General features: G+C 38.0%; 1 protein-coding gene and 1 long non-coding RNA gene across 5 annotated transcripts in view; one reads left to right on the top strand and one right to left on the bottom strand.

Annotated features, from left to right (window-relative positions):
* LOC139080069 (uncharacterized) overlaps nucleotides 1-15,634 on the bottom strand; it is a 136,063-nt gene extending 120,429 nt beyond the window's left edge. For 2 of the 4 annotated variants that reach the window (XR_011534222.1, XR_011534221.1), the window contains exons 1-3: nucleotides 15,482-15,628; nucleotides 4,680-5,001; nucleotides 2,779-2,909 (exon numbers count right to left, since the gene is read on the bottom strand). This is a non-coding gene — a long non-coding RNA (uncharacterized lncRNA). Of the gene's footprint in view, nucleotides 1-1,713; nucleotides 2,910-4,679; nucleotides 5,002-15,481 lie in introns of those variants that run through there. The other 2 variants (XR_011534220.1, XR_011534219.1) reach the window with 2 other exon arrangements.
* The window catches only part of NEIL3 (nei like DNA glycosylase 3), a 47,612-nt gene continuing 46,630 nt past the window's right edge, over nucleotides 15,603-16,584 (top strand). Inside the window, exon 1 of the mRNA XM_008506889.2 lies at nucleotides 15,603-15,967. Within this exon, the coding sequence (XP_008505111.2) occupies nucleotides 15,815-15,967 (153 nt within the window). The 5' untranslated portion in view covers nucleotides 15,603-15,814. The remainder of the gene's footprint in view (nucleotides 15,968-16,584) is intronic.

Here is a 16,584-nt window from a genome sequence, read left to right as displayed (position 1 = left end):
TAAATAATGTCTTAACTACTAGACCAAACAAGTTCAAAACTAGTAAGAAAGATCTTGAGTTTGACAATAAGCATTTGTTTCCTTGAACTTTACTCTAAAACTTGGTTTCAACACAAAGTATGTGTTTGATGCCATTGAATCCTAGGTAGTTTGATATCACTTTTTATTTTCAAAGTTTAGAAAATCTCATGGTTAAAAATTTGAATTTTAGAAGAAACACAAACAGTGACTAGTAGTTTGGTGCATATGACCAATGTTCCTCTGTAAACTTGTGATACTTTTCTCAAAGCAGCAAAAGTAGATAGAAAGAAAATGTTAGCTTTTTAAGGACTGAAGCTATGCTTTATGACTATAAAAAAAGTTATATTATTGCACCAGTATTATTTATTAATGTGTACAGAGATATGCACATTTATATATGTATTCCCACATACATATATGTATGTACTCTATATCTAGATGTTTGATATGCAGTTCATACACATATCAACACCTAGGTATATTTATTTGATTTGTTCTCACCATCAAGAGATAGTTAAAATGGATATGAAAAGAATACTATATTACGAGCAGTACAAGTCAGAAGTGTTAAATACAAATGTCAGGAAGTTATAGATCCCTAGATAATGTATGAATCATAGGGTGAGGGAATTGCTATTTTCAAGCTAACATTTGACCAAAGGAGTTCACCATGTCTTTAACTTTATGCTCTTAATTCCATTACATAAAATTATTTAGGGCTACATTTTTCAAACCTGTTTAATTCATGGACATAGACACTTGAAATCATAGAGTTGGAAGGGACCTGAGAAATCACCATGTCCAGATCCTCTGATTTTATGGATAATGAAGCTGAGATCCCAAAACACAGGTGATCTAACTCGTGCTGGGAATATGTCAATAGCTGAGCTAAAACCAAAACTATTTTTCCTGATTTTCAATCAGGGCTCTGTGTCAGCAGACGAACACAAGTTGGTGGATCTCCAGACTCAGGATTCCTCTCCTACAATGCAGTTCACTGCATGTGGAGCCATCCATTTGGCCCTTTGAGTCACTTCTGTGAGACTTGAGAAAAAGGGGAACAGACACAAACATGATGATGCTCATGTTGCTTGCCCTCTGTGAGTAACAAAGTCATTTGTCTCTGATCCAAGAGTCTCATGTCTTCTGCCAAAATCTATGAAACAGTAATAGGCTAATTTATTAGCTTGTAAGTAGAATAAAATCAAATGCCAGGCCTGTGATAAGCCTCATAGAAAAGTTGGGAATTATTACCTCCTATTCTATTTTATGGGAAGCTAACTGTAGGATTTGCATTCTTTCTTTCTTAAATGTTTGATAGACTTCACCAATAAAGCCATTTGAGACTCAAGGTTTACTTGCGGGGGGATTTTGACAATAAATTCAACTCCATTATTATGGAGCTACTCAGATTTTCCATTACGTCAGCTTTGATAATGTGTTTTTCAAGGCATTTGTTCATTTCATCTAAATTGTCATATACATTGGCACACAGATATTCATAAAATTCCTTTATTATCCCTTTAATATCCATAACATATGAAAAAAAGCAAAACTCTCATTTATTCCTGAAAGTAGTAGTTTTGGTTTTCTTTTTAACTTTTTTGGTCCTTATCAATCTAGCTATAGTTTGATCAATTTTATTAATCTTTTCAGAGAACTTACTTTTGATTTTATTGATTTTCTCCATTGTTTGTTTTATATTTCTTGATTTCCACTCATATTTATTACTTTAGTCCTTTTATATAGTTGGGTTTATACTGTTTGTCTTTTTCTAGCTTCTTAGGGTGGAAATTTAGAGTGATCTTAAATCTTTTTTTCTCTCCTAATTTAAGAATTTTCCTTTAAGTACTGCTCTACAACATTCCACAAATTTTCATAGGCTATATTTTTGTTATAATTTTACTCAAATTAAGTTTTCCTTTTCTTTGTGATTTTTTTTCCTTGACCCCTTTGAGAGTTATTTAATTTTCAAATGTCTGGGCTTTTCAAGATATCTTACATTTTTGATTTCTAATTTAAGTGTCATTATCAGTTAACATGATTTAAAACCACAAGCCTTTTTTAAATTTATTGAATACGTTTCATTTCCCAACATATGTTTTATCTTGGAGATTTCACTATATGCATTTCATAAGGGATGTTAAAATCTCCGTTGGATTTGTCTATTTCTCCTATTAATTCTACCAGTGTTTGCTTTGGGTTTTTTGACATCAGCATAGTTTATCCTTTAGGTTTCAACTCCCAGGGTCACCATATGAAGGATGTCAGATTTGCTTTTGATTTTGTATCCAATGCTGCCAATCGATCATACCTTCCTAGTCTTTCTGCATGTATGAATAATTGTGTGGGGAGGTTGTTGTTTCAGAGCACTGTGGATGAATTCTTGAACAACAAGCTCTCAGGATGCCATTATTCCCTGAGAACATCAACTCTGTGCACTAATGCTATGTTGAACAAAATCTACTTCTAATCAAGCAAAATCAGGACAAGAAGGCATGGTGTACAAAATAATAGAATGTCACAGGCATTACCCAATCAGAATGGAAAATGGTAAATATCTTGAAGCAATACGTGGTAGAACATGCTGCTTGCCTAGCCAATATCCATTCTCTCTTTTGTTTTTACCAAAAGAACCCTCATTTAATTTTTATTGGCAATACAGCCAAAAAAATCCCCCTACCACTTCCCAGACTCTATTATAGCAATGGCTGACCATATAACATGGTTTGGTCAATGAGATTAGCTGAAACCTACCAGGAATTCCTATGTAGTTTTGCTTTCCTTGCATAGGTGCCAGCCCTTCCTCCTCAAAGCTTTCTTATTCTTCCTGCCTGGAATACAAAGGGAGGTAGAGGTGGAGAACACTATCTTGCACCGTGAAGTACCTGTGAGGATAAAGGAACAAAAATACAAAATAAGTCCAAGATGTTGATGATATCATGATGCCATTCCACCAACCTCACTTTCCTATGTCCAGGAGACATAATATGTGAGAAGAAAAAACCCCTATTTGGTTAAGCTACCATAATTGTGTTTCTGTTATCTGCAGCTGAATGTAATCCCTAATTAATACCAAAAGACAAAGTCCTAAGAAATTCATGACTATATCAGAAGCCAAAGGCAAACTTCTACCTGAGAGTTACACTTTCCCATTTTCTACTCTTCTAGAGTAGTTTCTATAGAGAATAAACTTGAAAACTTTCTATGTTATCATGCAAAGAACTCAGTGTGGACTTTCCCCCATTATGCATCATTTTGGTAATCGAAAGTCCTCCAAGCAGTGTTTTTCTCCCTTTGAAATAGCCCTACTTTTTCTAAAATGAAACATTAAGCCCAGGTTGTACCAAGAAGACTGTTGATTGCCCTTCAGTAAAACAATTCAAATTCCTACACAGTTTGAAAGACATTGCAAGGTGAAATTTGTACAAAATTATTTTCCTATCTGGCATCTCTGCGAATGTGTTTCTGTAACTGCCTTTTCTGTCTGAGCTGATGTTGTGCTTAACTCGTTTCTTTTGGGGAGTTTCAAATTCCCAATGTGTAGGCCTAATCCCTTTTGCATTAGCAGTCACCTCAGAAGCAAGTTCTAACATGCATGTGCCGAGGAATTAATCAAAACCACTTATAATCATACTGTCACATCAATGTCTACTGAAGCAAATTTCCACAGCTAAAATCGACAGTAATTCCAGTCGGCATTTAGGATAGGCCCTAGTCAAGAGTTAATACATGAATAGAATGCAGCATTTCTCAGCTTTGCTAATCTAACCTAAAATATTTTGTAAAGGTGAGCGCTCATCCCTGAAAGATTGTAAAACATGTATATGTGTATGCACGTGAGTGTATGAGTGCATGGGCACATGCACACACACACACTCACACACACACACACACACTCCTTAGCATCTTCCAATTTCTTCACAAATGAACACAGTGAAACAGAAAAACCCAGGTGTCAGTATTTAGCAAGTAAGCAAAAAGTCCAGAGTTTTAAACATCTAATAGCATTGAGACTGACAAACTTTTCAAGTCCAAGAAATTAATAATGGAAAATAGAGCCTATTGTGGCTTAATTGCTAGTTCAAATTGGGTCCAAACCCATAATCATTAGGTCAGAAATGCCAAAGAATCCTTCTTGAGGCTTAACAGATAAACTCTGAACCCTGCCTGCATAAAATGAACATCAAAATATTGTTCTTGTTTTTTTTTTAACGGGTTTCAAGACATCTACAAATTACATAAGACAGAATTTTTCTGTTCACTTAGGTAACTGATTAAAATTATATGCTGAAAGTTTGGGTAAGAAATGATCTTACATTTGGCTACTGAAATGGACCCTTCTGTTCTGTTAGGAATACGTATCCATTTTACTATATTATAACCATTATGTTCTCATTAAGACATCAAATACAATAGACTGGGCTCAATCACCTCCTGAGATTCCTATTTGTCCTATTACGCAGGTAGAGATGGATATACATAGAGCTGACAAGTTATCTTCCAGCCGTATAAATGTGATTGAGAATTCTAGGACATGCCCACCTGTCTTAAACAAGCTTACTGTGTTTATATGTGACCTTTAGTTAATGATATAACCTGCTTCTATATGGTCTGTCAAGCTCAGGATTGAGTATTTTTCCTTAAACTTTGCACACCTTTGATGGCTTCATGCTAGCCAGGTCCATCTGCTGCTGTCATTTCACAGCTATCAATTTCAGTGTTGCCTTACTTCAAATCATGCCTCAACACAATCCAGCTGAGCTTGGAATGTCCACAAAGTAGATAACATGGCATAACGAGATAATTCAAGCATTTCTGTTTTAAACTCCGGGTCCATTCTCAGTTCAAGACCTTTCCTGTGGGCTCTTTTTCTTCTTTGTAGCGGCCAGAAAGAGTTGGCTTAGTCTCTGCTCTTGTTATCAGCTGAGACCTCCCACTCTGTCCATTGCTTCCACTTCTCCAAATGCCTTGTTGTCCCTTAAAACAAGCACACGGGTTGTTAATGTCTTCAGAGTTTTGCAGTTACACATTATGTGAAACCAGCAATCATTAAAAACAACAACAATGAATCTGCAAGTGAAAGATTTCAAATCTCTTACACTCTTGGTCTGTGGTCTAAAACGACTAAGTCCTGAGCCAGCCCTGATGGCCTAGTGGTTAAAGTTCAGTGTGCTCTGCTTCGGAGGCCCAGTTTCCTTTCACGGACACAGAACCATAGTACCTGTCTGTCAGTTGCCATGCTGTGGTGGCAGCTCACATAGAAGAACAGAAAGACTTACAATATGATGTACAACCACGTACTGGGGCTTTGGGAAGGGGAAAAAAAGGAAGATTGCCAACAGATGTTAGCTCAGGGCGAAACTTTCCCTGTAATCAATCAATCAATCAATCAATCAATAAAATGTCTAAGTCCCTCCCTGAGATGCTGGCTGAAAGATAGGAAGATTTCTGCTCTCAGCTTTTATGTCTTAAGAGGAGCTCCTCACTGAACCCTTCATCCACATTCTGAACCAATTGAGACAGATAATAGTTGCCTCTTTGCCTCAAGTAGGAGTTCTGCATTTTTGAAGAACGATTACCCTGATTATCTGCTCGCTGGAACCAATGTGGTCCCCACCAGAAGTCTCATGTTTATAGTAATTGCCTTCTGAGATCTGATTCCTTTTTGTCTTTCAATTTGCCCAGTAAAACATAATTTATGTTGACAAAGTTGTTTTAATTCTTTGCATTAATAATCATACAGGAATTGTGGAGGAAACTGTCTTCAAAAATGGTTGGCAACCAAGATGACAATGCTACATGAAGCAAATATACAAAAGTGCTATTGTTCTTAATCCTTTCCAAAATTGCCAAATACTACGAATTTCAAAATTCTGCTGTGAAGGTTTAAAGCTCACTCATCTTATGATGAATTATAGAAAATACTTAACTGACTAAATCAGCTTCCTCTAGAAAATGTTATTACACAGCTTTAGTATCCCTGCCTTTCTTTCTTGCTAACTACCTCGGAGTTAGATGAAATAGGGTCCTTTAGAGGTTGATAAGTGAAACTTTAAAAAGTAGATAATTTTATCTTATAAAAGCTTTTCCAGAAAAAAACAAAAACTGCACAAGTTAGTTTATGAGCTTAATATCTTGATATTAAAATTGAGTACGAACAATATAAAAGAAAAAGAAATATAGTCTTAGTCCACTTCTGAATACAAATGAGAAAATACTAAACAAAATATTAGCCAAATAAATTCAAAACTCTATTAAGAATAATACAGTGTGAACTGGCAGAGACTGTCTCAGGAAGCCCACAATGGTTTATTGATCAAAACTCTATCAATGTAATTCATCACAATAGTGGATGAAAAAAGAAAGATAAATAATCATCTCAGTAGATATAGAAAAAGCATTTAATAAATTTTACACTTATTTAATGAACATGAAGCAAATATGAAGTCTTTAACTTGATAAAATTTTATCACTACTACTATTCAATATAGAAGTGAAAGTCCTGGCCAACACAATAAGACAAAGAAAATAATTAGCAATGATAAGAATTGGAAAAGAAGAGAGAAAAACTGTCATTATTTACAAATGATAAGATTATCTACGTAGAATACCCAAGAGAATGAACAAATGAGAGTATCTAATAAAAGCATTATGTGAAATTGCCAGGTAGAAGGTAAACTTTAAAGATTAATAGCATTTTTCTACCACTAGTCTCAACATATTGGTTCCTCTAAAAGTTGATAAATAAAGCTTTAAAACAGATATAATCCTTATCTTTAAAAAGCAGGCAAACTCATTTTATGAGCCTAGTATGACCCCAATATTTACTCGTAAATTCCAGTTACGTACTTCACATATGTCACAGCGTAGAGACTAAGAGCAAGATTGCCTTGGGTTCAAATCTTGGCTCTGTCACTTACTACATATGTGAACTTAGGCAAGTTACATAACCACTTTCTGCCTCATTTTTCTTGTCTATAAAATGAGAATAATAATGATGATGATGATGACAACACCATTTAGGATATTGTGAGGATTAAGTGACTTAATACTTGGAAAACACTTGAATAATACCTACCACAAAGTTGATGTCTCATAAAATTTAGCTATTATTATTATTATAGAACTAACATATTCATACATTAGGTATTATTTGCCTAAAAAAATAAAAATGTTTAAATAAAATTAAAAATAAACATATATAGAAGTGTTAATATTTTCTTCTCTTCCCCATTTGGGTGTACACATTTCACATTGGAATCCGACACCTTACACAGTAAAAACTAACTAAAAATATGATAGAAGACAATATGCCACTCAAAATATTAACCCAAACTATGAAATAACTAGGAATTAAACCAATAAAGAAAGCACATCTTCATAGAGAAACGTATAAAATTTCTAAAGCTAATCAAATAAGACTTTAATAAAAGAAGGTATGTGAACATTGTAAAGCTATTAATGGTTTCCCAAGTTTATCTATAAATTCAGTGGCTTTATAATCAATATCTCAGCAGAATTTGGGAGAGAACATGAAATGTTGATCCTAAATATAACTGGAAAGTGTGAACCTTCATACAAAGCTAATATAATTTTGAGAAGGAAGACGACAAGTGGGAGCTCACAAGATATAAGACACATTATAATATCACAGTCATAAAAATAGTATAGAATTGGTGCAGGAACAAGTAGATCAATGAAACAGCATACAGAGACCAAACAGATTTATATATAAAGGGTAACTTTGCATATAGCATATAACAATGATGGCATCATAGATAAAAGTCCTAAATGTAAACACAAATGTTTTAGTCCAATTTCCCCAGGTTAGGCTGCATAAAAAACCACCCCAAAGTCTCAGTGGTATCCAACAACAAACAATTTATTTCTCCCTCACAAGTTTATGATCAGATGAGAGAACTCACATTCAATTGACCAAAGGTGGTCCAATGGCCAGTCATGACTATGGTGTGGCGGCATCTATTCCTCTATGGGAACACATGCCAAGGGTGGGGTAAATGATACTGCTGTGAGGAAGAGAGTGAATAATTGGGAATAACAATCAATCTATCATAATAAAACTATAAATAAAGCTAATAGAAAAAAACGTAGGGAGATACTTTATGAAATTGAGATGACCTTGGATTTGGGGGGAAAGTACAAATCATAATGTACTTTTAAATTTGAATAAATGAAAAGTAAAACTTTCTATTCAAGGTAGAAAAAGCTAGCTGATGTATGACGGATTGGGAAAGGAAATTAGCATCATACGGGGGTTATTTTCTGGAATATAACAACATTTGTAATCATACAAATCACTGCATTATAAGCTTCAAGAGAGCAGGAATTTTCTGCCTGGATGACTGCGATATCTCCAGTGCTCTGGTAAGTGCCTCTCCATATTGATACCTCCTTACTGCTTAATCTGCATCAAGGTTTGCTTTCCATCTATGCCATCCTCCAAAACAGACATTAATTTCCTATTGCTGCTGTAACAAATTACCACACACTTAGTGGAGTAAAATAACACAAAATTATTCTCTAACTGATCTGAAGGTCTAGAGTCCAAAATCAGTCCTACTGGCCTGAAGTCAAGCTGTCAGCAGAGCTGGCTCTAGGTGAGAATCCCTTTCCTTGTCCCTTCTAGCTTTTGGAGGCTGCCTACATTCCTTGGCTCCTGGCTCCTTCTTCCGTCATCTTCAAAGGCATCAGTGTAGCATCATCCCATCTCCTTCATTGACTGTGCTCCTCTCCTCACGTTATCTTTTCTGTCTCTGACCCTCCTCCCTCCCTCTTATCAAGACCATTGTGATTACATTGGGCCCACCCAGATAATCCAGGTATGATCCCCTCATCTCACAATCCTTAATTTAATCACCTGCAAAGTCTCTTTCCATGTAAGGTGACGTATTCACGAGTTCCAGGGATCAGAGGTGAACACATTGCGGGGCCATTATTCAGCCTACCATACCAGGGTTTCTAACATTTGCACTATTGATACTTTTGGCTGGGCAATTCTTTGTTGTGGTGGCTTGTCCTAGGCATTATAAGATATTTAGTAGCATCCCTGCCCTCTGCCCATTAGATACCAGTATCACCCCTTCCCCCTGTTTGTGAGCAAATGTCAACATTGCCCTGGTTGAGAACCACTGCTTCACATCGTTCTAAGGACCATTTAATAAAGCAAATCTAATCATGTCACTCTCCTGCATAGACTTCATTATTTGTTGCCCCATTACTTTCAATACAATATCCATACTTCTTAGCATATCATCTCAGATTTTTCATGTTGTGGCTTTGCTGACTTCTCTTGGCCCCATCTGCCCTTACTTCCTATCCCCTTGCCCTCCAGATATCCTTGTAGTTCCCCAGAATGTGAACTTCTCTCAAACCTCCTGGCTTTATCAATATTTTTTCCTCCATCTGCCTGGAAACCTGCTTCTCCTATTCTTCATCTGATGAACTTTTACTTATTCCTTTTCAAAATTTAGCTCAGATGTCTGGGAATCCAGGTCTCCTCCTGGCATCTGCTCCTAGCACATGGAGAGGTACCTCTGTCAGAGTGCTGGGGTTTACTTATTTCAGCACTAGTCTGTGAGCTGCTTAGATCTCCAACTTTTATCTATATCCATGAATCTAGCACTCTTCCTACAATATATCAGCTGCTCAATAATTTTTTTTTTTGAGGAAGATTGGCCCTGAGCTACCATCTGTGTCTCTCTTCCTCTATTTTATGTGAGAAGCCTGCCACAGCATGGCTTGATAAGCAGTGTGTACATCCGCACCCAGGATCCGAACCAGTGAACCCCAGCCGCCAAAGCGAATCACATGAACTTAATCGCCGTGCCACTGGGCTGCGCCCCCAATAACTGTTTTTGGAATGAATGAGTAAATGGTGGATTTCATGCCTCAACCTGAATGAAACTAATGAAAAGTATTGCTCCAAAATATTAACACAAAATAACTTGCTTTTCTATTTCAAAATAGAAAAGAAACTAATTCTCCCATCCTCTCTCATGAAGAGCAGCCCTCACAAAGAGATTATTTTGGCTCTTTTGTGAGTCTTTAGTAACTATTTAGTTATTATTGTCTCCAAAATTAAGTTCATGCTCAGAAACTACCTTTGCTTACTTAACATGCAAAAATTAAAAAATAAATTAGCAAAATTCCTTCCACAGAGAAACTGGCAATACAAAGCTAAAATTGAAGCATTATAATGTTAGATTTTCCAACACTATGAAAAGCCCAGGTATGTCAGAGCAGTTTCACATGTCACCTAGGAGGCCACAGTTGATTCTGCAATCTAGATTGTGACTTTGAGGCAGAAAACTGTTACCTGGCACTTCCAGCCTTCGCAGTGGAACTAAATCCACCACTTTGCGAAGTCCCAACATTTGGTACAGGCTTCAAACAATAAAAGTACCGACATGGTTTCTGTTGCTGTGCATTTTATTATTCTTCTGGTAGTCTCATGTTAAAAGTTTCTCTTAATGGGTAGAAACTGGAGACTGTTTAGTAAATACCAGCAAAAACACCTGCACATAATGTTCACTAATGACTGTTTTTTCTATCCAGAGCTCAAATTAAGAGGATGTTGAGAGAGGATGGATGTTATTTCCCTACTTGTTAAGTATATTCAGTTAATTTATGTAAAACACAGAAATTAAAGAAATTTCCCCCATGCCACATTCTTATCACTCCAGCCAAAAATTCTGCCCACAGGCTTTGTAAGGAAAAGAGTAAAAACAAAGCTTCATTATCCAAAATATGTCAAAACTTAATATGCCAAAAGAAGCTTTTGAAACTGCCTTTAATTCCCATATAAGGCTGAGGAAAAGGTTGCTTTTCCTCTAAACCACCATTTCTTAAGCTGTTGCTAAAAATATTTGGTTGAGGGCCAGTGTAATATAATTGATGTTGCTGAAAATATTTGGCTAAGACCACGACTTGCCTGGTTGAATCCCAACTCTGTGACCTTGAGCATGTTACCTAACTGCTCTGTGCCCCAGTTCCTTCATTTGTAAAATGAAGATAAGAATAGTACTAACCTCAGGGGGTTGTTGTGAGGATTAAGAGTCTGTATTTGCAAAACACTTTGAACATTGCCTGGCAAACACAAGCACTAAATAAGTATCTGCGATTATTTTAGTGAAAACAGAGGAATTTTGAACTAAGGACTCTTCAAAATATTATGAACTCAGCCTTGTGTAAGAAACTCTATCCACCTCCTATTAGCAACTGGGATCCATCTATTTATTAACAAATAATAAGCAAATAAGGGATCCAGATTGCAGAGCAGATTCCTCTCCATAGTTTGAATGCAGTTCCGGATTTCAGTTTTAGTAAGTATCATGAATTTGTGGACTTGGGGTCCCCATACCTGCTCAAAAATGTCATTGGCTGCCTATTATCCTAGAAAAATAAATTCTAACCTTCCTTATCCTGGGTTCTCCACAATATGGTCCCTAGGAATCGCTCCAATGTTAGCTACACCTACCACTACCCTCCTGCCTGACACTTCTGCTTTAACCACTGTGTCTCAAATACATCAGATATTTTCCTGCATTCATCTTGCTTACAATTCCCTTAAGTGACCTTCCTATTGCTTAGGGCCCCCACTTCTTAAAGGATCGGCTCAGTTCCCATCTTTTCTCCAAGCATGCCTTAGACTCTACTGATTCTGAGCGACATGTTCCTTCAATGAATTCCTGTAGTATCTATATCCTTTTTTCCTGCATAGTATGCAATCTTTTTTACTTCTACTACATTTTTTTAATGCCAGTCTCTTTAACTACATTGTAATTTTTTGTGTGCAAAGGCTCCTCTGTGTCCCTTTGTACCCCAGAGCTTGGCTCTCTGCCTCACACAGAGCAAGCATTAAGCATGTTTTTATTAATGAAAATCTTCAGAAGTAAAATTCACGTTTATTTTTAGCTCCCATTCAACTCCTTTTGGCAATTTCTTACCCCTTTCAACACTTTCTGCTACTGCTATGTACCTATATGCTATATATTGGCTACCTGAGGTCCTGAGAAAAGCCATCTTTTCCAATGTTTGAGACACCTTTATTTCATCCACACTTACTTGTGTTGTTAGTGAAAAAAATACTGGTCCTTTTCTTTGTCTTTTTTGGTCCCTACATGTAACCATGGAAAATACCAACTGGTCTGAAACTGAATTTCGTCATATACAAAATAGTGATGATATTTTCTCTCCTGACTTATTGTGAAGATAAACACATATAGACTAATGGACACAAATGACCGCACATGTAGTTGGTCTGATTTCCTCAAGAACACATCAAGGTGACTGGCTTATTGATCTAATAAAGAAGTATGCCACATCGCAACTTACTGCATGACCTATTTTTAACATTTATTTTAGAAGGGACTTGAGAAAACATAAAATCTCGACTTATGAGAATGACACTAAAAAGATGAGACAAGGTATTTGGGGACAAAAAGATCCAGTTTTTTCAATCTTAATAATCATAATTCAATTCAAAAAATATTTGTTGAATGTCTATTATGTGCAAAATAGCATCCCAGGTGCTATGGAAAGTATAAAGATGAGCAGGATAGTCAGTCTTCTGTCTTCAAGGAATGAGAGTCAAGTCTAGTGGGAGACCGGGACGTACCCAATTAATTCTAATACGAGGGAGGTTTGGTAAATTTATGGAAGAAACAACTTCAGAAGATCAGAGATTAACTGAGACTGTATCTGGAAGTTTTCTTAGAGGCTATGCATTCAATTAGGACTTAAAAGTTGGGAGAATTTCAATAAATAGGATGAAGAGGAGGTTAAAAAAAGGTGAGAATAGCAGCATGAGCTTAGACACAAAAAGAAAGGGTATATTCTGGGATAGCAAATAGAATTTATCTTAATTCTGAATTTGTAGCGTGTTTTATAGCTTTCAAAGTGCTTTCACATATGTTACATTATTTGGGAATTAGAGCAATCATGTGTAGTTCTATAGGAAAGGCATACTTTATTTTATGGATGATTTTTATAAAGTCATCAATTAATCAATAGCACTTAAGAATAAATTATGCTTAAGAAGATTATTCTGACAACAGTGTGAAGGGGACAGTGCAGGGAAGACGGCACTTTAGGAGGTTACCGACGTAGTTTAGATTGAAAAGTACCAAGAGTCTGCACCAGAGTGGGTTTGCTTGCAATGGTGAGGCAACTCTTTTTATAGATACTGAAGATGCACAATGCATGTGATTTTGCTCTTAACTGGATGTTCAAATCCAATTTGAAGGATCAAAAGACTAAGAGGCTAGTCATATATAAACAAAATCTGGCTTGGCCTTTCCGGACACATCAATGAAGTCACTTAATGTCTTCAGTATTACTCCCCAACTCTTCCCCAGCTCTCTGGGGAATGGTAAATCTAATTCTAATCAAAGATTATCTTTGGTCCAGTTGTGTACCAGCACACAACACCTAACGAGAAACGAGAAATCCATGATGTCTCAGATTAATGAGGACTGTGATGGTTATAAAATATGTTCACAAATTATTTGATATGCCTCCCTTCAAGGGATAAAGCTTAACTCCCCACCCCTACTCTCTTATGGCCTGTACTTATGGATTCTGACGAATCCACATAGTGAAGGTGTGGGTGTGTCACTTCAGAGACTAGGTAATAAATGGCATTATAGCTTTCTCCTTGCCTTCTCTCTTGGATTACCAACTCTGGGGGAAGCCTTCTGCCATGTCATGACAACAGCCAAGCAACTCTATGGAGAGACCCATAAGATAAGAACCCGAGCCCTCCTGCCAACAGCTATGCAAGTAAGCCATCTCAGAAGTGGATCCTCTAGCTATAATCAGCCTTTAGCTGAGACTGCAGCCCTGGCCAACATCCTGACTGCAACCGCTGGAGAAATGCTGACCAACAAGCACCCAGCTGGACCACTGCCAAATGTGTGACCTGCAGAAACTTTGAAATAACAAATGGCATACCTTGTTAGGTAGCAATAAATAATTAATAAAAAGGTAGAAGTGAATAAGGTGTATAGAACCTTCTTCTATCAAAGGGCAGAGATTATGACTGAATTTGGGTTATCTGGGACAGGATTCTTTCTTGAACATGTAGTAACTTGACCGAGAAGAGTAAACAACAATTAAACAAGAAAAGTACAAAGTACTTTGTAAAGTAGAAGGAATCCTGAATCTGATCCAGCTAACTTTTGACCACTAATCTCTCCCCACAAAGAGAAAGATTTCATACTTTTCAAATCTTTGAATTCATGTCTTTACTATATTCTAATTTGTCTCCAGTATATATATTCTTCTGATTTGACTACAGCACAGTGTAGTTAAGCTTATTAAATCACTTATAAATTGACGTATTTTTAATGTGCTATATTTTTTCAAAAAGGAATAGATTTTTCATTATTTACAAAATTATATGGAATCACTAGCTTCATATATTTATATATATTGACAAATTGAAATGGCAAGCAATAGGATATATTGGAGTATATGAGGAAGCCATTTGGTGTAAACCTAATTCGGCCTGACTTTGCTTTTTCCAAAAGGGCCTGACTGTAGCCGTTGAGCACGCACTGTATATCTGCTTTAAAACATTTCCCATGGCAAGAACAAATGGCCTTAAGATAAAGGTGCAACTTCCCCCCATATTGGCATTTCCTTAGGGATAAGCATCTTTCCTTAGGCTAGGAACTGATTGCTGCACTCGCCTTTGACCACCCAGCTCACCTGTGACCACCCAGCTCCAGACAACAGACCTGCCACCCTGTTGCGTCCACCAAGACAGCAGACCTACCTGCTGTTTCCATCAATCGCTGTGCCGACAGAGCAGTCTATTGTAAAAGGGACATTTCATTCGTATGTGAAACATCCTGTTTGGGGCTATATAACCACTCTGTACACCTCACTTCTTTGGTGCCCTTTCTTCCTTCAGGAAGAAAGGCCCCAGGCCATGGTCCTCAGATTTTTGCCCAGAATAAATTCTCCCAAATTTTCATTTATAGATTGGTTATGGATTATTTTCGTCAACAATATGCATCTTTGTGTAAATTTGAAAAGCTAGGCATTGCCCTCAAATTTACGTAGCTCCCTGCCTTCTACAAAGCAATTTCAAACAGCATTCATCTCAGGGCATCCCATAACAGAACGGATGCAGGAACTCGGGTGGGGCTCACTTAGTTCAGCTATCTAAAAATGAAGGGGTTTTTAATATAGACTCTAAAATATATTTGGCATCTCAAGCCACATTTTCTGACATGCTAAACCTATGAGAGAAAAAAATAAAAGCTGCTTCTTCTAAAAACTCTCCTCGGTCCCTCTCCTCTCACCCCTGTCCAAATAGGACATACAGAAACCAGGGGCCTGCCAGACTGCCTGAGACAACCTGGGATTTTAGGACAGAATAAGAGGACAAGGTCACAAGATGTACTGAGTAGGTCAAGGACAAGTGCAAAACCTGAAAGCCAAGGAGAGAAGGTTGGAGCTTCTCAGGTCCCAGTTGCCTCTGGTCTTACAGACGAGCCGGGTTGAGGGGCTCCGCTCGCCCTGCGCTGGCATTGAGTCCATTACAACCCCGCATCCGGACCCTGAGGTGTGAGTCACTGCGCTTGCGCTGCGGGGGCCTGGCCCGCACCAGCGAGAGGGGCCGACTGGGCGGGGCGTGGGCGGAGAGTGGGCGGGGAGTGGGCGGGGCAGGACGCGCGGGAGATTTGAAAGTCCTGCGCGCGGAGTTCCGTCCCCGCGCGGTGAGATGGCGCAGAAGTAGTGGGCCACAGTACCGGCTCCGGAGATGGTGGAAGGACCAGGCTGTACTCTAAATGGAGAGAAAATTCGGGCGCGCGTGCGCCCGGGCCAGGCGGTGACGGCCGTGCGGGGGAGCGCTCTGCAGAGCCTGGGGGGCCCTGCCTGGGGGGCAGCTGCGGGAGCTGTGGTCCCTGCCCAGGTGAGCCGTTCCTTTCATTTTTTATGGGGCCAGCAAGGGAAAATGGAATAAAGACCCCATCCGGATGCCCTGGCCACTCTCCCGGGGACCCCGCGTTTCGTAAGGTTTATCTTGACTTGGCTGAAGGGAGAAGGCCGTGCTAGCGCGCCTGCGTGGTAAACTACTGGAGCGCTGGGCTAAGGGTGCCGGAGAGATGCCCAGGCAGGAATTGATCGGAGGTGTTTTATTCCATGTCACCTTGCTTAACTTCTTTACAACCCAGCAAAAGATGGTTTCCTTATGTCTATAGCTGCATTTTCTGCTGTTAATATTACCAGATCTCTGCAACCTCTGACTTTTTTCCTTCACATTTTTGAAGCATTAAACTTTTAGCATAGAATTCTAGCTTCTCGCGTGCTTGATATTCTGCAATTGATGTGTATCACAACTAATGTATAATTCTTAAATTGCACGTAGAAAATGTAGCGCTAACCTTCCCACTCAACTTAATGTTGCCGTCTAATGAAGGGGCCGTGAAACCCACTTCTGTTTCCCTTAAATGAATTTATTTCTTTTTAAAGTAAGTTGTAACACAGCTTCTTGCCACTCAGGCATTCATTGCAGATGGTGTGATAATT

The sequence above is a fragment of the Equus przewalskii genome, chromosome 28 (assembly GCF_037783145.1).
Source record: "Equus przewalskii isolate Varuska chromosome 28, EquPr2, whole genome shotgun sequence".
NCBI classification, from domain to species: Eukaryota; Metazoa; Chordata; class Mammalia; order Perissodactyla; family Equidae; genus Equus; species Equus przewalskii.
The sequence above is the reverse complement of the archived record's forward strand: the minus strand, read 5'-3'. Positions and strand labels throughout refer to the sequence as shown.